Source organism: Myotis yumanensis, unplaced genomic scaffold (genome assembly GCF_028538775.1).
Source record: "Myotis yumanensis isolate MYYU_CA2020_CCGP unplaced genomic scaffold, mMyoYum1.0.hap1 SCAF_1, whole genome shotgun sequence".
NCBI lineage: Eukaryota > Metazoa > Chordata > Mammalia > Chiroptera > Vespertilionidae > Myotis > Myotis yumanensis.
This window is the reverse complement of record NW_027223752.1, coordinates 47,162,861-47,189,273: the sequence shown is the minus strand read 5'-3', so window position 1 is coordinate 47,189,273 and position 26,413 is coordinate 47,162,861. Positions and strand designations below refer to the sequence as shown.

Sequence of the window (26,413 nt, the reverse complement as noted above, 5' to 3'; positions counted from 1 at the left end):
GAGAGCAGGCTATTGCTTTGACTTCATTGACTCCCTTCTCCCCTCCCCCCATTTTCCTAATAGGTTTTGCCTAGTAGTGACCACACATTGGGGGTGGGGGAAACAACTGAGTAAGAACCTGAACCTTAATAATGCTTCCAATTTAGAGAGTACTAAAATGTTAGAAATACTCAAGAAACAGTAAAAAGTGCATCTAACTTTTGAACCAGGATTTAAGTCTTTGATTCTGACACCGGGTTATAGCTGTTTTGTTTTTGTTTTGTTTTTGTTTTTTTTCATTGTTGAGATATGTCCCTCATTCCCTCCCTCCTTTTCCCCCCTTCACCTGGCTCCTCCCCTACCCTTTTTAAAAGGCAATTCATGTAATCACTCTGGCCCTTAAGTTTTTTTAATCTGTGAAATAAGGATCTTGGTTCAGTGAGTTTCAAATGTCTTATATTTAGCTGCTCATCAAGCATTGGTGGCATAAATTTGCAGAGGAGCTATTTCCTAACTTGCTCATTCCTAGAAAAATCCTGAACTCTTATCCTGGAAGAGGCCTTCTTTCATGAGCCCCTCAGGGGCTGCCCAAACTGGCCCAAATGTTAAATAAAGCACAGTGCCACTCTGGGCTCTATACATTGAGAGGTATTTTCTAAACCTGTGTCACAAGTGATTCAAGGGTATTGAATCAGTGATTAGGTAGTTCTGCAAGATAACTTCTGGGTTCTGCTCAACTCTGAGATTTAATAACTCTGTGAATTCCAGAGTATATTAATTAAGTTCAGTCCAGTTCATCTTTACTTTCTCAGAAATGCACTAGGTACCTGGGGATTGGTCTCAAAGGTGTTCATTCCAGGAGGGCAGGCTAGAAAAGGAAGCCAGTGAACAGCCAAGGTGGTTAAGCAGCTCCTGAAAATAGAGTCTGCAATGGAAGTGCTTTGGGGACTATATATGCACAATTACCAAACCCTGTCATCGGCACACCAACACGGTGACATTTCATGTGTATATAGAAATTATACTTAGATAAAACCCCCTTTACAAAAAGCACAGGTAAGATGACCTTCCCAAGTCCACATTTCAGACAAGTTCCTTTCACCCTTTGGAGGTGGCAAGTAAACAGCTGTCCTGTGGAGAAGGGCCCTTTTCTTGCCTCTCCTCTCCTGCCACCCAGGGTGCTTCTGACTCCGTGTGGGCAGTGGTTGTCCATGTCCTTACTCAGTGACAAAGTGAAAAAAAAAAAAAAGGTCCCTTGTTTCTTCATCTTTCATTTCTTACATTTTTTCTCTGTTCACTCCTTATGATCAGAAGGATATTGGCCTGGCAATTTATTTTATGCACCTAGAGGAGCAGTTTTTAAAAAACAGCACTGTTTAAAATAACAACAAAACGGCTCTGTATGACATATCAGAGATATGTAATAGCCTTAAAAGATGGCACGTGAGTAATGGGAAACATTAGGATGACTCCATTCTCTTCAGGATGTTGGGCGGAGGAGGAACCCATCTTGCAGTGTGGATAATGGGAAAGTACCTCAGAAGGCCAACAGTTATGCGGGGCCCAGCAAGTGGTTATGTGTGTTCGTTATTGTTATCTTCCCAGCATGATATTACACACCCGAAAGGCACTTGAAAAGTTACTGTGAAGATTAACTTGGTTGTCATCAGAAGGATCATAGGAGCTTTTTGTTTTCTAAACCTCTTGTGTTTTTCCGTTTTCCAATAATGGCTATGTATTTGTTTTATAAGAAAAAACTCTTTTTAAAAGCGAATTGGGGGGAAATGGGCCTTTGCTTTCCCTGATACTAAACTAATAAAAAGGAGACAAACTCGAGCCGGCTTTGCTCAGGGATAGAGCGTCGGCCTGCGGACTGAAGGGTCCCAGGTTCGATTCCAGTCAAGGGCACATGCCAGGGGGCGTGCAGGAGGCAGCCAATCAATGATTTTCCTCATCACTGATATTTCTAGCTCTCTCCCTCTCTGAAATCAATAAAAATATATTTTTTTAAAAGAAGGGAGACGAGGCCTTCGATGCTGTGTTTTCGAGCTGAGGCCTCACACGGGGATTCTGTCTGAGATGAGTGGTCACAGGTTGGTGGAGGGAGGGGGGAGGGGAGGCCAACATTACAGAGGAGCTTTCAACATTGGACTGATGTGTACGCTCTCAGAGCATTTATGTAACTTTGCAACTGGGAAAAGGTATTGATGCTTTATATTTTGCAAAACAACCCAGAATGCATCTGGTCACCTGAGGATGTGTCCCTTGTTTTCAGGAGCCTGGAAATGGTAAAAGGGGAAAAGGTGCAAGTCACAAGCTTATCTTTTGCCCCAAGAATGTGGGGCTACTTGAAGATCAAAGGAGATTTAGACCCTGGGAAGTGCCCTTTGCAGGGACGTGCTTCATAGCACATTTGCTACCAAACCAAAGCCATTGTTCGCAATCTGCATCCAGACACATCTGGTGGGGCTACAGAGAGAGACCCGCCTGATGCTGTGTGCCAGGTACCCACCCCCCCTCAGAAGTAACAAACATTTCCCGCTGCGTCTAATTAATATATGTGCCCAAGGCCGGGTGCAGGGGTGCTCAGGACTTACGTCCGTTTAAAATACGTATTGAGCTCAGTCTATAAATACAACAGACAGGGTCTTTGACGTGTTTACATTTAGAGGAGAAAAGAGACTGATGATACATAAATGAATTCAGTAACTCCAGGTGATTGTGATGCATTGAAGAAAATAAACAGGGCGATGTGCTGGGGAATGACAGGGGCGGACGCAGCACTCAGACAGTGTGATCAGGAGACGGCATCTGACGCAGGTCTGCAGGAGGAAGCAGCGGCTGTGTGCGGCCCCTCCCAGGGAAGATGCAGCCCTGCAGAGCATTGCAGACCTCGGAGCAGCACGCACAGGAGCCCGAGGGTAAAGCCTGGCTTGACCTGTCTAACCAGCGAAGACAGAAAAATTTAGAGCAATTTGGGGGATAGAAGGGCACGTTTTATAAATATCTATGGGAGGGACTCTGGACAGAATACTAATAATTGATAATACCAGTCGGCATGCAATTTTAAAAATAGGCAGAGGAATGGCTTGTTTTCTGCTAGCACTGGCTCCCGGGCTGGGGTGGGCTTGAGGGACTGAGGAGGCTGCTGTCGTTGCCGGGCAGGTTTCTCAGAGGACGAGAGGCGGCTGGAGCTGGGCTGTCAGCTATAAGTGTGCAGGAGGGATGAGAGATGTGGCAAAATCATGGCCGCCACGGGCATGAGCTGTGTCGGGAGAACAGGGAGCAAGGCTGGTTTGGCTGAAGACTAGGGCGGGGGATGCCGGCAGCAGCAGGCAGTGGAGACTTTGATGGAAATGCTCGCTGTGTGTGCACAGATGCTCTGCTGGCCTTTACATACAGGAGATCAGCCTGAGGAGGAGGCAGAAGGCAATTAGCCTCAGTGCTAGGCTTGAGGTTTCTTCTGTAGCTACGATACGCAGATGTGAGCCTTTGCCTCCAGAAGATACCAATGAAAGAAAGTGCCTGCCTAGAATGATTGGGGTAGCACATCTGCTCGGTGGCTGGTTTCCTTAGAGACCCTGTGTGTAACCTGGGCATGTGCGTCTGACTCGCACACATGAAGCGCTCACTAAATCCTTGTTTGCTAATTCCATGTCATAATTGATTTTCAAATCATCTCCATCTCTTCCATAGGTAGTCAATGCAAATCAGAAAGTTCAAAATTGAATGTAAAGATGTACTCATCTTCCTCCCCAAAAAGATTTCCTTCCCTTTGGATTTTTTTTTTGAGTTCTTGCTTATTATTAAGTTCTCACTTAACAGAGTCACAGTTGGACATCATTATGGTTTTTGTTTGTTTGTTTGTTTGTTTTTCCCCTTTGCCTTAGTCCAGTGATGGCGAACCTATGACACGCGTGTCAGAGGTGACATGCGAACTCATTTTTTTGGTTGATTATTTTTTTTGTTAAATGGCATTTAAATATATAAAATAAATATCAAAAATAGAAGTCTTTGTTTTACTATGGTTGCAAATATCAAAAAATTTCTATATGTGACATGGCACCAGAGTTAAGTTAGGGTTTTTCAAAATGCTGGCACGCTGAGCTCAAAAGGTTCGCCATCACTGACTTAGTCCCTTACTCCTTTCCTGGGTTCCTGGTTGTGAGCATTGGAGGTAATGTATGTCATATTCTTGGGTCACCGTGCTTAGTAGTTGCTCAGTAAATAGTAGTGGTCATTCTCTACTCATGCCTGCTTCTTGTGTAGCACTCCATTCGTTATAACACGCTGTTACAAGCAGGAAGCACAATCCTGCAATCCTGCAGTTTACAACTGAGCTACTGAACTCCAGAAAGATTAAATGATTTTCCCACTGTAAAACAGCTTGAGAATCTCAGAATACACTAGAATTCAGATCTTCTATCGCCTAGTGTCTGTTTTTTCCTCTTGTACAACCCGTCAGTTGTATCACAGGGAATATCCCCAGACAACACAGTGATAAAAAAACAAACCTGAATGGAGGAGGTCCGGTTCTTACTGCGGGGGGGGGGGGCGCGCACGAGAGGGGGGGCGGGTGTGTTGAGGAGCTCAATCAAAGGACTTCCGTTGTTACCATTTTGTAAGCCTCAGGGGCCATTGGAACAGTGGCAGGGAAGCGTGGACAAACTCCAGGGGTTGTCTACACCTTGAGATCCACTGAGAATTTAGAATTGAAGCAGTAGGTTGTTGTTGTTTTTTAAGAAATTAATTAACCAATAGATAATGTCCTACAGGGATGCAGAAGACCGCAGCCTGTCAGATCCCCTTTGCCTGCTGTTGCAGAGTATTAGACATCAGGAGGTTAACAGAGCCATTTCTATGGAAACAAGCTCATTATTTCTCTTTTGTTGGAATCCTACTGGTTCATGGTCTGGGCTTCCATATTTACAAAAAGAAAAAAAAAGAAAAAAAGAGAAAAATCCAACATATGCCATACAAAATACTAATCCTTTTTCCTTGATGTGAACAAAGCCCATCTAACACCTAAGAATGTCAGCCCCATTTATGGATAACAAGCCGTTTCCTTATCCAAGGCCCAGATAAAAATGAAAAGCTTATGTGTCATTTTTAAGTTGCAACATGGCCTGTTCATTCCTGTTTCATTTTACATAATCTGTAAAATCCATGACTTTGAGTCAACCTTGTTCGAGGGATGTGTTTTTGTCAAGGTCGTTAAGAGCAGCTAACCAAGGATGCTCTCTCCAAGAGGAAGGCTGTGTCTCACAGAGAAGCTGTTTCAGAGCAGCAGCTTACTGGAAAGCAGAGACCTGCCATCTCAAACCATGGTTTCCGGCAGCCCAGCGGAATGGGGGAGCTGTGCTGTGTCTTACTCTCCACCTACACGGCATTGATGGCTCCCATGCTGATTTGAGAGAAATCAGATGGGATCTTGTCTTTCTTCTGTTGGGCAAGTGGCCATATCCCAGCAAACCCTCACAGAAATAGTACAGAGTGGACTTGAAGTTGATGTTACTCCCTTGATTTTCCTTCCCTATTGGCACACTAGCCCTCATTCCCACTTGCTCTCCCTGAGCTACAAAGACGGTAAAATTTGCTATTATGTTTGTGAAATGGCCAAACATATACCATAGTCCCCAGATTAGGATCGGTCTGCTGCCTCTAAAAATGTGAATGGAGAGGGCTGGGACGAAACCTTTCTCTGGGGAGCATGATTCAGAAACACTAATGTTCTGACTTCATCTAAACCTCAGTTTCCTCCAACCCGGGACGCAGTGTTCCTCGCTGCCCTGGAATTGTGAGGGTTAAATAGGATAATGCTTTAAAGTACGTGGCCCACTTCCTGGCACACGGCAAGCTCTTGGTTTACAAGCTAATGTTCATTTTTAATATGAGTTTCTGGCCCTCTGGTGAAAGAACAGAGCTTTTGGCCTGTAAAATTGAATTCCCGGAAATGAGAAGCACTAAAAGATGGGGGGAGGTGGGGAGGTACTTAGGAGGCCCCTGTTTTGATTTGTTTACAAATCCATCTTTCCCCTTCGCCAGCTTGTGTTGTCCAGCGCTCTCATCCTGGCTGCCTGTGAATTCCCTGAGGCTCCCCAGGGGAGGATATCTTCCGGTGCCTCTTTCATCTCCCTGGACTCCCTCCCCTCCCCTCCTTTCCCCTCTCCTCCCCTCCCCCCTCTCCTCTTCAAATATCAGTCAGCACCCAGTGGAGTTCAGCATCATTTCATACCCCTTATCACCAAGCTCCTCCATGCCTAAGTCTGTGTGGGTATTCTCTACCCCCCTCACTGTCCCCCCCACTTGCCCCATTCTCATCTCTGTTTTCATTCTCCTCCTCCAGTCTCCACACTGCTGCTCAAATATGAGCGAAGGCAAGGGAGGAGACCAGCACATGGTGACCCCCAAAAGATATCCTGATGACGTTTCCGATTTTTAAAAAATAATTGGGAAAGAGTGAGCGTCCAAGATGGACTCCAACCCTGAGACTCTGGGGCCTGGAAGTGTGGAGGGGGAAGCAACACGCTTCACAAAGAAATCCCTTATTGATTGAAAATATCCCTAGTGGCTGAAGCACCAAAAAGAAATTAGTGTGTGCTTATTAGTACAGATTGAAATGTGCTATTTTGGTATCAAGTCAAAGTGGCCAACTGGTAACAGAGAGATGCCTGACAAAGAGCTACGCTGAAGCCTGGCAGCCTGTCCTACAATTATTATTCTTCACACCGCAGCTGCTATGCATACATTCACTGGCGTTCTGACTGGTAAAGCCCTTCGCAGGAATGGATATTAACTGTACCCTCTGTAGGTGTAATCTAATCAATTCGTGAGGCTGTCCTTGCTTGCTGCGGAATAAATTCGTGTAGGGGTCCAAACAGACGGGTGGCAAAATGACCAAGCTGAACTTGGGCTGTGGTGTGAACAGGTAACAAAGATATTTATGTAGGAGACTAATGTCGGAGCTCAGAAATATTTTTAATTAGAATCGTTTGAAATTAGCCCTCTAATTCAAAAGCCCTCGCCAATGAATGATATGGCTAACTGACAGATGAGAATCCCAAAGGTATCATCAGGTGACTGAGAGACTATAAACCTCTCATTTGTTTTCTAGACCTAAAATCGTTTGCGTTATTGCCAATGTAATCTGAACCTGTAAATATACAAAACAAATAAATCAAACCGCCTTAGCACCTACTGCAAATATCAAAACACAGTTCTGAGAAACACACAGTGATAATTAAAATGAAAGGCCATAGGCAGGCCTGCTGGATGCCAGGCTGCCTGACGTAAAGAACACCGCTAGAGCATTAAAAGAATGGGATCCACAATTAACCTACACTCTCTAAGGCGAAAACCCCATTAGCAACACATTTATTTATCTTCGTGTCACAGAAATAAAGGGTTGTGTGTTTATTCCTAAGCCTAAGTGGCAAGAAAATGTGTGTTTTCTTAACAGAAAGGTTCCTCCTGAAAAAAACTTAAATGCTAGATGTATCATTAGAAAAAGAAAGCTCATCGAATGGTTATTAGTTCATGACAGGCCTCTCTCCCCTATTGCTGGGGTGGGGGTGGGGGTGTTCCTCTCATCAGTTGAAAACAAAAACAAAAATGCCTTCTGTATTATTCTTGGGTTTGGAATTCAGGTGGGATAATTAGGACATTCTTGCGGAGTCCTGCCAATCTTTCCTACACAAGCTTTATTGTTGTTCTAGGGGGTTTTGTCGTTTGTATTTTTTTTGCTCGCTGGCAGATAAAACCCAGCATAATCTCATTCTACCAGCACATTGCAAGAAAGGGGCTGTTCTCTTTTTTTATTATTATTATTTTATTCTTAATCTTTATTGTTGAAGGTATCACATAGTTCCTCCTTTTTCCCCCCATTAAGCTCTTCCAGCCTGCTCTGTCCCTCCTCCCCGAGGCTCTCACCACCCCGTTGTCTATATCCACAGGATATACATATGTGCATGCAAGTTCATTGATTGATCTCTTCCCACCCACCCTCCCCTGCCTACCCTCTGACTGTTCTCTTTTAAATAAACAGGAATCAAACATCCATGAAGCATAATGCTAATGAGAATTAAGAGCACGTAACACTTATTCATCGCTGGAACGGTAATAGGGATCATAAGACACAAGTATAAAAGCCCAGTTAGTTGCAACTTTCCTCGCGGAGGACTTTCTTTGAGTGGATTTTTCATGCATGGCTCTCTCTGTGGCTGCTTTGTCAGTGTCCTTTCCCATCGAGAGTACCATGGGCCTTTTGAGCAGCCCACGTCATTGTTGCCTGGCACTCTGCAGGGCACGAGAGCTTCTGCCTCTGCTCCCTAAATGTCAGCAGCATCTCTAGTTATTATCATAACCCAGACCACCCCTCACATTTCCAAATGCCTCTGAAGGGGTGGTACCTCCGCTGACTGAGAACCACTGCCATGAATCTAGTGAGGCTTGGAGAATAGATTGAATCCTATTTGGAAATTCCAGAGGGTCAATTATTAGAATTTTAAAAAGAGCTTTTGGCTATAGAATTCTGAAAGAATTGGTGTGCAGTATCATATTCTCTAATTCAAACTTAGAGATGTGTGACCACCCGAATTCTATGCCATAACTTGATTGCCAGATGATACAACACTTGACAGCGCTACCAGTTGCTGAGCTCAGAACAGCTTGATGGACCAAAGAGTGTCACTCTAGCTGCACTACCCAACCTTTGCTCATCAACCCAGCTGACTCCCAGAAATGACCTCAGGAATTCAGAGTTTCACCAAAGAGAACCAGATTCGGACTCAATTTCCTTCTGCTCCACCGATTTTGAGGAAAAGTGGAGTCCACCACTGGGTGAATCTCTGGAGTGGCCCTCTGATGGCTCCAGGACCAGACTGGGCTTCGGCAAAGGTAACCTCCAGTGCATCACAAGGCAGTCCAAAGACTGGGCTGATGGGGTGCGAGAGGAGCAAGGCATAGAGATGAATCTCCCTCTATTTTTAACCAAAAGCTTTTAGTTGTTTTTAAGAGGTATGTGTGTTTTAAAGCTTTATCTGACTGATCTTTTCAGCAGAATTTTACTTTTCCTTTTAGCTATTTTAGTTGGTGTCTTCGAACAATTTCCTTCTCTCTTATAAAAAAAAGTCATTTCTGCCCAATTTGGGTTTCATGTAAAATGAAACAGGAACATTCGCCAAGAATATCTGATGTGCGTCTGCTTCCCTGTTGAAACTGCCTAAGCCTCTAACAGGGCTCTGTCAACACTTTTCTGGGCCCCATTATGTTCACAAGGTGCAAGACCCTTTGCTCAACAACACTTCTCAAAGCATGCAGTTACTCTCAACTCAGGTAGCATTGAAAGACAAAAGGCTGCCTCCTCCCCATTAAAAAATAGTCATGTAGCATTTCTATACACTAACAATGAGCAGTCTGGAAAGGATAATAATTGAAAACTTCCATTTACAATAGTGTTAAAAGAATAAAATACTTAGAAATTAACTGAGAATAGAATTAATTTAGGAATAGAATAGAGAGCACAGGAAGGAACCCTCACATATACGGTCATGATTTTCAACAAGGGTGGCAAGACCACTTAATAGGGAAAAGACAGTCTTTTCAACAAATGGTGCTGGGAAAACTAGATATCCACATGCAAAAGAAAGGTGTTGTACCATTACCTAACGCTATATATAAAAATTAGCTCAAAATGTATCAAAGACCTAAATGTAAGAGCTAAAACTATAAAACTCTGAAGAAAACATAGGGAAAAGCTTCACAACATTGGATTTGGTGATGATTTCCTGGATATGACAACAAAGGCACAAGCAACAAAAGAAAAATAGACAAATTGGACTTCATGAAAATTAAAAGCTGTGTGCATTGAAGCATACTATTAACAAAGTGAAAAGGCAATTCATAGAATGGGAGAAAATATAAACCATATATCTGATAAGAGATTAATATTCAGAATAGATAGAGAACTCCTAAAACTCAACAACAAAAAAACTATTTCAAAAATGGGCAAAGGATTTGAATAAACATTTCTCCAAAGAAGATATACAAGTGGTTGGTAAGTATAGGAAAAGAAGCTCAATATCACTAATCATTATGGAATAAAAATCAAACCACAAAGAGAAACCACCTCTCACTTATTAGGGTGACTACTATCAAAAAACTAAACAAACAGAAAATAACAAGTGTTGGTGAGGATAAAGAAAAATTGGAACCCTTGTGTACTTTTTATAAACATGTAAAACTAGAGGCCTGGTGCATGAAAATTCATGCAGTTGAGGGGGGAGGGGTGGAGTCCCTCAGCCCAGCCTGCGCCCTCTCGCAGTTGGACATCCTTAGTGCTGCTGAGAAGGCAGGAGAGGCTCCCGCCACCGCCGCTGCGCTCGCAGCCATCAGCCCGGCTTGTGGCTGGGCAGAGCTCCCCCTGTGGAAGCACACTGACCACCAAGGGGCAGTCCTGGTAGTTCCACCATTAGGGTCAATTTTCATATTACCCTTTTATTATATGGATGGTACAGCCACTGTGGAAAACAGTATGGCTGTTCCCCCCCAAAAAATAAAAAATATTTACATATAATTCAGCAATTCCACTTCTAGGGATATACCCAAAAGAACCAAAAGTAGGGTCATGGAGAGATATTTATATATCCATGTTCATAGAGGTGCTATTCACAGTAGCTAAAACATGGAAGTGACCCAGGTATCCATCAACAGATAGATGGATAAGCAAAATATGCTATATACATACAATGAAATATTCATCCTTAAAACAGAAGGAAATTCTGACACATGCTACAACATGAATGAACTTGGAGGACATGAAGAGAGTCAAAGCCAGTCATGGGAAGACAAAAGTGTATGATTTTACCTCCATGAGGTATCTAGAATAGCCAAAACCACAGAAACAGAATGTAGAATGGTGTTTTTCAGGGCTGAAGGGAGAAAAGAATGGGAGTTATTATTTATTGGATATAGAGTTTCAGTTTTATAGGATGAAAAGAGTGTGTGTGTGTGTGTGTGTGTGTGTGCGTGTGTGTGTAAGTATAAAATGTTTTGTCGAAATGCCTCAAACTTAAACGATAGGCCAACTTTTCTTATTTACCACAGCCACTTTCTAGGAAAACACATACTTCTTTGGAACATTGGTCTAGGACTCCACAGTTTTCAGTCTTCAGTTGGGGCGGGGGGTGGGGGGTGGATTTTGTCAGTGCTTTTATGGGAAAGCAGCTGGATGTGAAAAAGGAGAATGTGCAAAGCGATTCTCAAAGGGGCACTAGACCTCTGTTGGGTCATATGGTAAAACAAGAACATTCAGGATGTATCTTCCTAAAACGAGGAGCACAGATCAAAGCCTATGTTTATTTTTTCTCTTAAAACTTAAGTCCGTTTCGATTTCCACCATGTTCTCTCCCAGCATGTCTAGACTGGCATCCTGCCCCATTCTTCTTCTTTTCCCATCTCAACCCCAACCTCCCTACTTCCCTTCTCTGCCTGCACAGAGGTCTCCTTCTATGGTAAGAAGGATAAAGGCCCCCCAAGATGTCCATGTCCCCATTCCTGAAACCTGTGAATATGTTGTTACATGGCAAAGGGGAAATAAGGTTGCAGATGGAATTAAGGTTGCTAATCAGCTGACCTAAAGATCGGGAGATTACCCTGGATCATCTGGGTGGGCCCAATGTAGTTAGGGGGCAGAAGAGAGTCGAAGGAAAATGTGACTGGAGAAGATGTTAGGGTGATATGACATGAGAAGGACTCAACTCACAATCGCTGGCTTTGAAGATGGGGAAAAAGGCCAAGAGCCAAGGAATGCTGGCAGCCTCCAGAAGCTAGAAAAGGAAGAGAAAGAGCTTTTTCCTCAGAGCCTCCAGAAAAAATGCAGCCCTGCCAGCACCTAGAATTGAGCCCAGGGAGACCTATTTAAGAGCCCTGACCTCCAAAACTGCAGGAAAATAAACCTCTATTATTTACGTTACTAAATATATAGGAATGTATTGCAACAGCAATAGACTTTCTGGCTCAGTCTCCTCAGGACATCCACAGCTTTCCCAGGAACATGAGCAGGCATTAAGACATAGACTTTCTTAGATAGTCAAATGAAAAGAATGGGTTATGTACTGAGTTAATGGCAGATCTGTTAGCCAATAGCAGAGAAACCCTTAATAATGGTGATGGAAACAAGATCAGTGCTCGTTTCTCTTCACATAGATGGTAACCAGTTCACAGCTGGTCTGGTGGCTCTACCATGTCAGTAAGGACCCAGCTCCTCCCTGCTCACCCTGGAGTGTAGCCTAGAGCTTCAAGATGGAGCTCTACGGTCAACATGACTACCCTCCAGGCCAGTGGCAGGAGGAAGGGGAGGAAAAGGTTATACCCCTTTCTTCAAGGATACTTCTGCTTATATCTCATTGGGCAAAGCTTAAGTCATTTAACTAGACTGAGCTGCAAGGGAGGCTGGGGAATGTATCGTTGAGCTTAATATGCCCAGTTAAAATTCAGGATTCTGGTGGGAGGTGGGAGGAGGGGGATCTCTGTAATATATATATATATATTACTAATGAAGAACAAGAAGGAGTATTTGGAAGCAAGCTGTGATCTTTGTGATCTCATTTATATTCAAGGGCAGAAGAATAGCTGACCAGAATTTCCAAGCTCCCTCAGGCCCCATGAGGATTTGGTAATTCTGTGATAGTCTGTATTCTAGCCTGTATTCTCGTGTGATAAATTTTAGTTTGGCTTCACAAAACAGTGTCCAGGGGCTTGTAGATCATGGCTGCTTCCAACTCTGGGTGAATAGAAGAGTTAGGCTACTCTGCTGGGTAAGTCAATATTCCATCTTGGCCCTATAAGGTTTTGCAAACTGGTGAGATGTTTGTTTGATTTAGGAGCATATACTTAATTTCTCTGTAGGACTAAGATCATTGGATCCCTAACCATGCTGATGAAATCATAGTTGTTAAAGCCTCCTTTTATTTATTTTTGTGTTTGTTTTTACATGTTTCTTGGTCTTCAAGCATATGAAAGCAGAGTCAGAGATCTTTGTGGCTTTAAAATTCCTTGCATCTTCCTTCCCACTTTATTTTCTCCAAACCCTTTGAAAATAAATTGAGAAAACAATTAACTTATCTTCCAGTTTATTTTTCAGTATTCTTTATAAAATAGCACTCTCTAGAAAGGGACTTCTTTGTTTACAGAGTCATACATAATTTTTTTTGTCATGAAGAACTAGATAACCTAGGGAAATAATTTATAGTCTTTTGTTTCTGTTTTGTTTTGGGGTTTTTTTTTTGGTAATTAAAAATTATTTCTTGATTTTAGTAAAAAAATATGTATTGAATTTATTATGTGTTATTCTTCCTTCCCCATGTTTTTATTTGTTCTTTACTTTTTTTATTTTTATTTTTTTTACCCCTTCCATACCAGAGATACTGTTTACCCTTGGTTTCTTTAAGGGGAACTGAAGTTTTTATCATCTGCTGTAGCTGTTCTGTGAACTACCTTCTTCTTTCTTTTTTTCTTTTATTTATTTATTGTCTAAAGTTTTACATATGTCTCCCTTTTCCCTGCTTGACACCCCCCCAGCCATTCCCACCCCAGGCAAGCCCCCACCGCCCCAGTGTCTGTGTCCATTGGTTATGCTAATATGCATGCATACAAGTGCTCTTTCCTTTTTTAGATGGTAACCTGATCCTACTTTATCTGTAGATAAAAATATTCCCCAAAGCTAGCAGAAGTCACTGTTTTTAAAATAATGTCTTCAGAACAAGCTTCAACTCGTGTTGACTGCAGCAGTGTTGTGATGCTTCGCGTTTCTTGAGTCATGCAGCCTCAGACAGGGCTAGTGAAATTGCAGACAGTGCTTCATTATTGGGGGTCAGTGACCCCAAGGGGCACATTTACACAGATGGTCCTGAAATAGCACATGGCACTTTGGCAGAAGCGAGACCTGATCAGAAGGCGGGGAAAATGGGCACTGAAAATAAAATAGGAGGCATTCCGAGATGAACAACAAGAATAAAGTGAGACAGGGGGCCAAGAAAGAATTAGAAGAAGAATGAAATTGGGATAGGAAGTGGAAGGGGGTGGGATCAAGGATAGGAGGTGGTCTGGCAGAGCCTGGGCAAAGAAGCCATCTCACAAGCTACATAGATACAGAGCTCCGCTCTCTAAACACTTGTCTTCTATTTTCACATTTTAAAAAGTAATGTCTATTATACTTCATTTCGAATGCCATTCGTGAACCCATTGACATAATTAGCCATTTAGACCTGGCAATCCCTCCCCTGGACACTATAGATGTGTTTCTGAAGAATTGTGAGGAAAGTGGGTAGTTGTGAAGAACGCCATCTTCCAGACAGAGTGAAGAGAAGTGACTATTTGAAACAATGCTGGATCAGTGACACTGCAAAGCCACACCTCCATTGCAGTGTCTCTGCAGTGTAATAGGCCTAGGTGGTTAGAATCAACGAAAAAGTTGGTGTTTGAGCCCGTTAAGGAAACATGGTAAATTCGGTGTCTTTGGTCCTGAAGGATTACATAATTTCCCATTCCCCTCTCCACCTGCCTTTCACTCATCCTCCCAGGGCACTTACCACAGTATCTGACAATAGTCGTACCCTATAAATAACAACAGTAACAATGTGTACACTCACCCTTATTATTTTGAAGTTATTTAATAAACTATGATCATGTTAATAACTTGCTTTATTAATGTGGTAGCACATCTTATTAGGACTGACTCGGTAACAGACTTCATTTTTTGCCCCTAAATAAGAATGGAAGGGCAGAAGGTCAAGGGAGTTGGAAAAGCAAACTCCATATTCTGGTCCACCTGACAGTCTGAGGCAGAGCTGGACTGAAGAGAGAGGGCTGGATTAGCCAGGCCTGACTCCAGCCACTCTTCTGAGATCCCTCGGTTCTGATGAACTTGCGCATTTGGCAGCTCCTGACTTCTCTGATGCATTCTTCCTCCTCGTTTTCTTTCTCAGGGTGTCTGAAAAACCCACCCGGCACTCCAATGGCTAGCAACAACACTGCCAGCATAGCACAAGCCAGGAAGCTGGTGGAACAGCTGAAGATGGAAGCCAACATCGACAGGATAAAGGTAAGGACAACATAACCCACACCGCTCATCTAGCCCTGACTACAAGGAGCATGCTTGGCAGCAACCTGTCATTTACTACTTTTTCCATAGAGAGCGATGAAACCAGTGAGGATGGAAGAGAAACTTCATAATTAGGCAAAAGTTCATTTTTCTAATGTCTGCTTTCTCTAGATTTCTCCAGCATAATACGATAGTATAAATTAAAGTTGGCTGTGCATGTAGAATTAAAAACAAAACAATAACAACAAAACAAAACAGAAATAAAAGGCTCCTAACTGAATTCTAGCCAAGGAAATTGAAGAACACAGCCCACCAACCCACCTCCCTTACCTTGTAGGACCCTCTTCTTATTCGGGTTTTAATTTTTTTCTGTCCTGATTTAAGTTCTAAGTTTAAGTTGTTCATCTTTCATGTCTAATTCTTCCAATTCACCATTGTAGGTCATTATTGTATTTTTTTAATCCATCATACATGATCTCCCTGAGAAGTCAAATAGCATAAAGGCTTAATGGAAGTTAATAGTCTATTTTTTTTCTTCTTTCTTTTACTCCCCATATTTAACCTGACACTTTGCCTTAAGTTGAGCCTAACTCATATGGAACCAAGACTTTAAATTCAAACTCTTTGTTATCAGATTTTAAATGTAAAATTGACCGACACACAGTGTCGTTATTAACAAATAGCTACTGCAGGGTTGGTAAAGTGAATTTTTGTCAACTACCAAAACTTCATTTCCTCGGAAGACCCAAGCATTTTATGAAATGGACCTCAGAAACGTATCTTATTGTACTAAAATAAAACTAGGCATTCTTCCAAATGCCTTTTTTATAAACTAGCATATTTTTTTTCTATTTTCTCTATTTCTGACTTACTTCCTTTGGAGTGTGTTTCTAAAATAAGGAGCAATCAATTATGGCTCCTGAGCCAGATTCACCCTACTGCCTATTATTATAAATAAAGTTTTTTAAGAACACAGCTGGGTCCATTCATTGACATATTGTCTATGGCTACTTTCACACTAGAACAACAGAGTAGAGTAGTTGCAACAAAGACCATGTGGCCCACAAAGCATAATATGTTTACTCTCTGGCCTTTTACAGAAAACTTGGTGGCCCCTGGGTCTAGAGCAGCCATGGGCAAACTACAGCCTGCAGGCCGGATCCAGCCCATTTGAAATGAATAAAACTAAAAAAAAAAAAAAAAAAAAGACCGTACCCTTTTATGTAATGATGTTGACTTTGAATTTATAATAGTTCACACAAACACTCCATCCATGCTTTTGTTCTGGCCCTCCGGTCCAGTTTAAGAACCCATTGGGGCCCTCGAGTCAAAAAGTTTGCCCACCCCTGGTCTAGAGCAATGGTTCTCAGCTCACCTGTACATTCACATCACCCAGGGAATTCTATAAACGGACCAGTTCCAAGACCGCATTCTAGACCAATTCAATTAGAATCTCTTGGGGTATGATTCAGGCATGAGCATATTTTTTTAGTTATTAGTTAATAGTTAATATCATTGTGTAGCTGAGGCTGAGGACCTGGGTCCTAGGGAAAGGGATTAGCTCCTTTTAACTCCCATCAGATTTGTACCAGAGAGTGGAGGGAGAGCTAGTTTTCCCCTTGAATGAGCTTTTCCATCTATCCTAAATCTCCTTGTAAAATCTGAGCCCTGCTAATGGGCCACAAGATGTAAACAGCTTCTACTCTTCTTGTAACAGCTTTCATTCTTCTTTATTCACAAATGAGATAAATAAAGGGCCTTCACCATCTGCCTCGCTCCTCTACCACCTTCCTCTTCTCCTCTTTTCCCTTTGCCTCTTCTTGTATACTCCCTTGCTGAAAAAGTACAATGTGGTGGGTGGGCACATTAGTTGCTGAGAGAAGTGAGGTGCCCAAGGATTGTGGCATCGAAAGGAATTTTGCAGCCCTAGCCGGTTTGGCTCAGTGGGTAGAGGGTCAGCCTGTGGACCCCAGGTTTGATTCCAGTCAAGGGCACATGTCTGGGTTGAGGGTTCAATCCCCAGTGGAGGTAATCAGTGATTCTCTCTCATCATTGATGTTTCCAGCTCTCTCTTCCTCTCCCTTCCTCTCTGAAATCAATAAAAATATTTAAAAAATCATTTTTTTAAAAAAGGGAATTTTGCAGTTCTTTTTGTATGTGTGGGTTGGGGGTCAGTTTCTGCTCATAGACCTCCTGGAAAAGTCCACTTTGTCTTTTGGGGTGGCCCAACTAAGATGAAAGTGTTGGTGAAGAACTATTGTGGTTGGCATTTTCTCTTACTACTCAGCATCCCCAGGCCTGGCTCCTGAAGGAGGTTCTGAGAGTGTTGCTGGTGATGAAAAGCTGACAGTGGGAGGAAGAAGACAGATATAGGCCTTTTCAGTCAAAGGTCAGACCTTTAAAATTCCCACCTGAACTATTAACTGCAAGGGTTTCTTCTAAGCCAGTGGTTCTCAACTTTGGCTGCACATTAGAATCACCTGGGGATCTTTTTAAAATCCTGATTTCTGGGCCTCATCCTCCGGAAATTCTGTTTCTTTGTTATGGGGTGGGGCCACAACATTAGTAAGAAAGAAACAGAATTTCCGGAGGATGAGGCCCAGAAATCAGGATTTTAAAAAGATTCCCAGGTGATTCTACTGTGCAGCCAAGGTTGAGAACCGCTGTTCTAAGTTGATCTCTGAAATCTCATCTCAATTACCCTCCATGTTGTTGCCAAAGAAAAATTTCTATAAGAAATCTCATTATATTCCCCTCCTACTGAAAATCTTTTTGTGATTGCCATCACCTGAAAAATAAAATTCAAGCTCTGTTTTTAAAACTTATTTATCAATTACAGTTGCCATACAAAATTATTTTAGTTTCAGGTGTTCAACATAGTGATTAGACATTTGCATACCTTAGGATGTGATCACCCCCGTAATTCTAGTACCCATCTAGCACCATACATAGTTATTACAATACTATTGGCCAGGGGTCCTTAAACTACGGCCCGAGGGCCACATGCAAATACAAATATTGTATTTGTTCCCATTTTGTTTTTTTATTTCAAAATAAGATATGTGCAGTGTGCATAGGACTTTGTACATAGTTTTTTTTTTTAAACTGTAGTCCGGCCCTCCAACGGTCTGAGGGACAGTGAACTGGCCCCCTCTTCAAAAAGTTTGAGGACCCCTGCTATTGACTATATTCCCTATGCTATGCTTTACATCCCAATGACTGTTTTTGTGACTTTCAATTTGTGCTTCTTAATCCCTTTCACCGTTTTCAATGTCTTTCCAAGTACAAGTCTTTTACCTCCTTAGTTAAATTTAGTCCTAGGTATTTTATTCTTTTGATGAAATTGTAAATGGGATTGTTTTCTTTTTCTTTCTGATTGGTTTTTATTAGTGTATAAAATACAATCAATTTCTGAATATTAATTTTACATCTTGCTACTTTACTGAATTCAGTTATTAGTTCTAGTAGTTTTGGGGTGGAATCTTTAGGGTTCTCTCCAAATATAATATTATGTCATCTGCAGATAATGACAGTTTTATTTCTTCCTTTCCAATGCAGATGCTTTTTATTTCTTTATCTTGTCTGATTGCTGTAGTCAGGACTTCCATGCCTATGTTGAATAAAAGTAGTAAAAGTGGGCATTCTTATCTTATTCCTGATCTTAAAGAAAAAGAGAAAGAACCATTGATCAGCTGCTTTTAGCTTTTCACTATTGAGTATGATCTTAGCTGTGGGTTTGTCATATACCAGTATGGCCTTTGTTATGTTGAGGTATGTGCCCCCATCCTCCCTTTGCTGAGAGCTTTTACCAATAGATGTTGGTTTATGTCAGTGTTTTTTATGCATCTATTGGTGTGATCTTATTATTTTTATCCTTCACTTTGTTTATGTGATGTATCACATTATAAAATTCAAATTCTTTGGCAGAGTATGCAAGATTCTTCTGGACCGTACCCATCTTTCAGCTTCATCCCCTTCCTTTTGCCCATATGTTATACTGAACCACTTCATTCCCTTGGTGGGAATTTCAAATGCCTGGAACATTCAATCTCCTCCTCTCTACCTTTCTGTTTTACTAACTCCAGTGAATTTACAGTTCCTTGAAGACTCAGACCAATCATATATCCTTCAAGAAACTTCCTAAAACCCTCCTCCCAAAGTTGTACTTTTGCGTTTCTTCACTTGTTCATTTATCTACACTAATAAAAGAGAAAGATGCAAATCAACTGTACCTTTGCAATGCCCACCAGCTAATCAGGAGTGAGTATACAAATTAATCCAACAAAGATGGCAGGTTAATTTGCATACACAGGCACCAAGCAGCGGGGGCTGGGGCGGGACGCTTGCTTCTTCGCCATGGCAACAACACAGGCGTTCTGCATCACCCCAGCTGCTCCGGGCCTCTGGGCAGCGTGGAAAGGCAGAAAGGCAGCTCTGGCCCGAGCGAAGGCGGTGCCAGCAGCCAAGGGAAGGAAGGCCCATTCTTGCACAAATCTTCATGCATCGGGCCTCTAGTCTAATAAATATTTTCCTAAGAGTATTCTAAACTGCCAGGCCTTGTTAGGTACTAGAGATAGAGAGATGGATACAGATGAAGACATGATTCTTGCCCTCAAGGATCTCCTTGTCTAGTGAAGGGTTACACAAAGTATGAGCAAGACCTATCAGTAGTGCCAGTAAGATAGCCAAGGAGCATAATCACCAAGTATCATCAGAAAGAAGCCAACAGGCCCTAACCGGTTTGGCTCAGTGGAGAGAGCGTCAGCCTGCGGACTCAAGGGTCCCAGGTTCGATTCTGGTCAAGGGCATGTACCTTGGTTGCAGGCACATCCCCAGTGGGGAGTGTGCAGAAGGTAGCTGATTGATGTTTCTCTCTCATCGATGTTTCTAACTCTCTATTCCTCTCCCTTCCTCTCTGTAAAAAAATCAATAAAATATATTTTTTAAAAAAATAAGAAAGAAGCCAACAGCACACCTGACGCCCTCTATATGCTACTTCTAAAGGGACCAAATAAATTTCTGTTAAAAGAGAGACAAAGCATCAGCCTAATCAACTGAGCACCAAGGAGCTGCCTTTCTGGGTGATCTTCTCATTCAAATCTACAAATCCCTCGTGACGTCATTATTAAATTGCTGGAAATGCTGCAGCAGCCTGTGTCTCAGCCTTTGCTCTGCACATCAGAGCCAGGCCAGTATGCTGTGGTGACGTGTCAGATTATTTTTAATTTAGCTGTTGGATCAAACTGCGGCTGTGTTGACAGTTGTCAGCTAGCTGGCTTAGGGTTTGCTTATCTGCCTTAGGGGTCCCTTCAGGGCTTCTAAACATTCAGGCTTCTCCACCTGCTCTCTGTGCAGATACTGTCAGCAGGAAGGGGCTTCTCTCTGAAGAGCCCACGTTGTGATTTTCTATTCCGAGGAGTGACCTGTTCGAGTCATCATTTCTGGCAGCAGGGGCTTTACATACATCAGTCAGAGCCTACTGGGGCTGAGGCCACAAAGAACAGGGGGTAAGGGGCACAGCTGGCCCTGGAGCTGCTGAGGGTCCCTTAAGCAGGAAGTGGCCTTATCTCATGTGGCTGCATAGAGTAGCCCTACCATAAAAGGATCTCAATAGCATATTCATTTTTAAACCTTCTTGTTTCCTATCTCTTTACATCACAGATCCTGGGAGATGTGGGCTAAGGAACCCATTATCTATTCATAAGCTGCCGGCATATATAATTATACTCCCAGCCTTTCTGTGTTTCTTTGTTAACATTTCATTCAGGAACAAAAATTAAAATCAAAGGAAGCTGGGCAGGGGTGTGGGGGAAGGGGCAGAGGGGGTGTTGTGGAGACCATGCCACTCGGATATGTGAAACAGCAGTATACTCACCCTAAGGCAAGTGAAAGAAACCCTGTCCTGAGAGAGCGAGCTGAGAGCAAGCATAAAAGTAAAGGACAGCAGGACTTAGTACATCTATTTATTCATCACTGTGTTCGGAGTCTTTGGGTTTCTAATAATAGGAACCTAACCCAAGCTAGCTTAAGCCGAAAGAAGGGATTGATTGTAAAAGGCAGAGAGCATCTCAGGATCTAAGAGCAGACATGTAGCTGGGTCAGCAGTGGACGTGAGGATTGCAAGGCCGTCGGGAACTGTGGCTGCTCTGCGACATGACTCCGCTTCTCTCTTCCTTTTCTGAGGCTAGCTATTCCATGTGGCAGACGCAAGATGACGTCCCCTGGCTCCCAGGATCCCATGTCACAGTTCCAGCTCCATGAAGAAAGAGAGAGATGGATTCAACCCCTTTTAGTCTCAATTCCATATCCTTGGAGTGGCATCTCCGTTCTAGCAAGAATGAGCCATCTGCAGCTACAGTCAACTGCCCTTAGAGTTGAACCACATTGCACAGACATGGCTCCTAGGAATTAACCCATCCATCTGGATGGGCAGGGGATGGATAGTCAAGGAGGGGAGAGAATCATTGTAAACTGGAAAAAAATGTTATATCATGAAAGATAACGTAGATGTGAGAGCAAAAGAAAGCCAAGGCCAGGAGAGTAGGTGAAGTGGTTGATTCTTTACTAACTGGATGCTCCATAAATCAACCCCACATAAAAATGTCAAACTGATTCCTCATTTCTCCCAAGTGATCCCAATAGACCTAACTGGCTCTAGTAGGGTCCCTCAAATCCTTACTTGTCCGTGAATCTTTATCTCTATGCTGACCATACTTACTAATCAATATTCTAGTTAATTTACCCTCATCAGATAAATTTTTCCAACTAAACCATATAATCCTCAAAGCCAAAGACCATGTTGTTTATTTCTTTGCTGCCTTCATGGTGATGAGGTCTCCAGGCATCCAGGAAACACTTTCTCGGTGGACAGTGTTAACTTCCTGTACGAAGAGTGTCATATGACAAAACACTAGGAACTATATTCTACGTGACATTTCCAATTATATCTGTGGTTTGGAAATTCTGAAAATTAAGGTAATTGCCAAATAAAACTGTGGCAATAGGAGAAAATGTAATGAACTATAAAAAGGAAGGACAGAATTGACCATTTCACAGATAAATAAAGGGTATTATGTCATGCGTATGATTATAAGTAGCCAGTATTTAATAGTATGTCTTCTTTTTAAAACAGTTCAACATAAAACGAACAGACTGATTTTCCTAACTGGCAAATATGTGTAACTTATTTAAGCAAATATGAACACTTCTAATGATGAAATCATCTTTCTGGTGATTGGCTCATGACAGTTTGGAATTGAACTTCACAGAAAGCTGTACTGAGAAATGGACCAGTTAGTCATCATACTTGGTACTAGACAGGGGACATACATCCCAGGTTTGGGACTTTTTAAGTACTTTTCCAGTACTGAATTGAAAGGTTTAACATTTCTTTCCTCAACATGCTTGCATTCAGTTTGTTAGACAGAATGAGACGCAAGCCTCCTTGTAGGCCAATTGTGAGTATTTTCAGGGATGATAAAATTGGCATAGTTTATCAAAGACTTACAGAAGAAAGGGCTGTGCTCAAAGCTGGCCAGTCCTAGTTCATTTGATTTGCTGAAAATGAAGCAAAAATTTAAAAATGCAATCAAGTATACATTAATAATTGAACAGAAAGCTCAATTTTTATGAGAGTTTATATAATTTTTAAATTTTTAATAGGTACTTGTTAAGCACCAAGTACGTGCTTAGCTATGCATTGTGCCTGGAGCTAGAGAAATAGTACTGTAAAGCTTTGATAATTTGAAATCTCTGGGAAATAAATTTTTCTGAATAGCCTAGTGTTCAGGCCAGATGGCTTCTCCCTTCTTGAAAAAAGAAATATAACTATTTTGGAGGGTAACTTTGAATGTCTTTCTTCTTTTATTAAATAGAGTAAATTAAATATAAGGTACTTTCTCTTGATGACTGTTGTTTCAAAAATTAATTATTCTATTTCCTTTTAAAAAATATCCTATTGATACGTACCATTAATTTAATATCACGTTGGAGTCAGACCACTCATTTCTCCTACTTTGAAAATTCCGTCATCTCTTCCCAGAAGTTCTGCGGTTTCTTTTGCCTTAAACCTATATTGCCAGGCCTGTGACAATGTTCAGTGTTCAGTATAACGTCCCATTTTCAAGCCTCCATCTCAGTGAAATCTTTGAGCTTCTTTTAAGCAACAAATTAAAGTTGTCAACCTGCATGGCTCCATTACTGCCAGCAACTCAAGAAGGAGCTATTGCATGACGATAGCTTGCAAGCATTTTGCAACAGCAATTTTTTTTTTTTTAATTTTTCGCTTAAAGTATTACAAAGGGTATTACATAAGTGTCCTTTTTCCCCCCCGCCCTTGACAAACCCCTACCCTCCCTTACCCCCCAGTGTCTTATGTCCATTAGTTATGCTTATATGCATGCATACAAGTCCTTCGGTTGATCTCTTACTCCCCTCCCTCCTGCCCCCCAACTCTCTCTGGCCTTCCCACTGCAGTTTGACAATCAGTTTGAGGCAGCTCTGCCTCTGTATCTATTATTGTTCAAAAGTTTGTAATGGTCTTTATTATCCATGAATGAGTGAGATCATGTGGTATTTTTCCTTCATTGACTGGCTTGTTTCACTTAGCATAATGCTCTCCAGTTCCATCCATGATGTTGCAAATGGTAGGAGTTCCTTCTTTTTAACAGCAGCATAGTATTCCATCGTGTAGATGTACCACAGTTTTCTAATCCATTCATCTACTGATGGGCACTTAGGCTGTTTCCAGATCTTAGCTATGGTGAATTGTGCTGCTATGAACATCTGGTTACATATATCCTTTCTGATAGGTGTTTCTGGTTTCTTGGGATATATTCCTAGTAGTGGGATCACAGGGTCAAATGGGAGTTCCATTTCCAATTTTTTGAGGAACCTCCATACTGCCTTCCATAGTGGCTGCACCAGTCTGCATTCCCACCAGCAGTGCACAAGTGTTCCTTTTTCTCCACATCCTCTCCAGCACTTGTCGTTTGTTGATTTGTTGATGATGGCCATTCTGACAGGTGTGAGATGGTACCTCATTGTTGTTTTGATTTGCATCTCTCGGATGATTAGTGACTTTGAGCATGTTTTCATATGTCTCTTGGCTTTCTGAATGTCCTCTTTTGAAAGGTGTCTATTTAGATCCTTTGCCCATTTTTTGATTGGATTGTTTATCTTCTTTTTGTTAAGTTGTATGAGTTCCCTATAAATTTTGGAGATTAAGCCCTTATCAGATATGACGTTGGCAAATATGTTTTCCCAAGAGGTGGGTTTTCTTGTTGTTTTGTTGATGGTTTCTTTTGCTGTGCAGAAGCTTTTTATTTTGATGTAGTCCCATTTGTTCAGTTTCTCTTTAGTTTCAACTGCCCTAGGAGCTGTATCAGTGAAGAAATTGTTTTGGCATAAGTCTGAGATTTTGTTGCCTTTGTATTCTTCTAGAATTTTTATGGTTTCCTGTCGTACATTTAAGTCCTTTATCCATTTTGAGTTTATTCTTGTGTATGGTGTAAGTTGGTGGTCTAGTTTCATTTTCTTGCATATATCTGTCCAATTTTCCCAACACCATTTATTGAAGAGACTATCTTGGCTCCATTGTATGTTCATGCCTCCTTTGTCAAAAATTAATTGAGCATATTGGTTCGGGCTAATTTCCGGACTCTCTATTCTATTCCACTGGTCTATATGTCTGTTCTTGTGCCAGTACCAGGCAGTTTTGAGAACAGTGGCTTTGTAATACAGTTTGATATCTGGCATTGAGATCCCAACTACTTTGTTCTTTCTCAGGATCGCTGCAGCTATTCGGGGTCTTTTTTTATTCCAGATGAATTTTTGGAGAGTTCGTTCTAGATCTTTGAAGAAGGCCATTGGTATTTTAATGGGAAGTGCGTTGAATGTATAGATTGCTTTGGGTAGTATGGACATTTTAATGATGTTGATTCTACCAATCCAAGAACATGGTATGTTCTTCCATCTGTTTATGTCTTCCTCTATCTCTTTTTTCAACGTCCTGTAGTTTTCTGAGTAGAGGTCTTTAACCTCTTTAGTTAAGTTTATTCCTAGGTATCTTAATTTTTTTGGTGCGATGGTAAATGGGATTGTTTTTCTAATCTCTCTTTCTGAAAGTTCACTATTGGTGTATAGAAATGCCTCAGATTTCTTGGGGTTAATTTTGTATCCTGCTACATTGCCAAATTCATGTATTAAGTCTAGTAGCTTTTTGATGGAGTCTCTAGGGTTTTGTATGTATAATATCATGTCATCTGCAAATAAGGACAGTTTTACTTCCTCTTTTCCAATTTGGATGCCTTTTATTTCTTCTTCTTGCCTAATTGCAATGGCTAATACTTCCAGTACTATGTTGAACAGGAGTGGTGAGAGTGGGCATCCCTGTCTTGTTCCTGTTCTTAGGGGAAATGGTGTTAGTTTTTGACCATTGAGTATGATGTTGGCTGTGGGCCTGTCATATATGGCTTTTATTATGTTGAGGTATGATCCTTCTATTCCCACCTTTCTGAGAGTTTTTATCAAAAATGGGTGTTGGATTTTGTCGAATGCTTTTTCTGCATCAATTGATATGACCATGTGGTTTTTTTCTTTCAATTTGTTTATGTGATGTATCACATTTATTGATTTACGGATGTTGTACCATCCTTGCATCTCTGGGATAAATCCTACTTGGTCATGGTGTATGATCCTTCTGATGTACTGCTGGATCCGATTTGCTAAGATTTTGTTGAGGATTTTGGCATCTATGTTCATGAGGGATATTGGCCTGTAATTCTCTTTCATTGTGATGTCTTTACCTGGTTTTGGTATTAGGGTGATGCTGGCTTCATAGAATGAGCTTGGAAGTGTTCCTTCCTCTTGAATTTTTTGTAGTAGTCTGAGGAGGGTAGGTTTTAGTTCTTCCTTGAATGTTTGGTAGAACTCCCCTGTGAAGCCGTCTGGCCCTGGGCTTTTGTTTGCTGGAAGCTTTCTGATGACTGCTTCAATTTCTTCCATAGTTATTGGCCTATTGAGGTTTTTAGATTCTTCCTGATTGAGTTTTGGAATGTTGTATTTTTCTAGGAATTTGTCCATTTCCTCCAGGTTGTCTAGTTTGTTGGAGTAGAGTTGCCCGTAGTATTGTTTAACAATCATTTGTATTTCTGTGGGGTCTGTTGTTATTTCGCCTCTATCATTTCTGATTTGGTTTATTTGGGACCTTTCTCTTTGCTTCTTGGTGAGCCTGGCGAGGGGTTTGTCAATCTTGTTTATCCTTTCAAAGAACCAGCTCTTGGTTTCATTGATTTTCTGTATTGTTTTTTTGGTCTCTATGTCATTGATTTCTGC

At 41.6% G+C, this 26,413-nt stretch overlaps 1 protein-coding gene across 3 annotated transcripts in view; it reads left to right on the top strand.

Annotated features, from left to right (window-relative positions):
* GNG2 (G protein subunit gamma 2) overlaps nt 1-26,413 on the top strand; it is a 111,096-nt gene that overhangs the window by 73,191 nt on the left and 11,492 nt on the right. For 2 of the 3 annotated variants that reach the window (XM_070419712.1, XM_070419702.1), the window contains exon 3: nt 14,964-15,079. In XM_070419712.1, coding sequence (XP_070275813.1) covers nt 14,993-15,079 — 87 coding nt within the window. In that variant the 5' untranslated portion in view covers nt 14,964-14,992. Of the gene's footprint in view, nt 1-2,800; nt 2,901-14,963; nt 15,080-26,413 lie in introns of those variants that run through there. The other variant, XM_070419694.1, reaches the window with a different exon arrangement.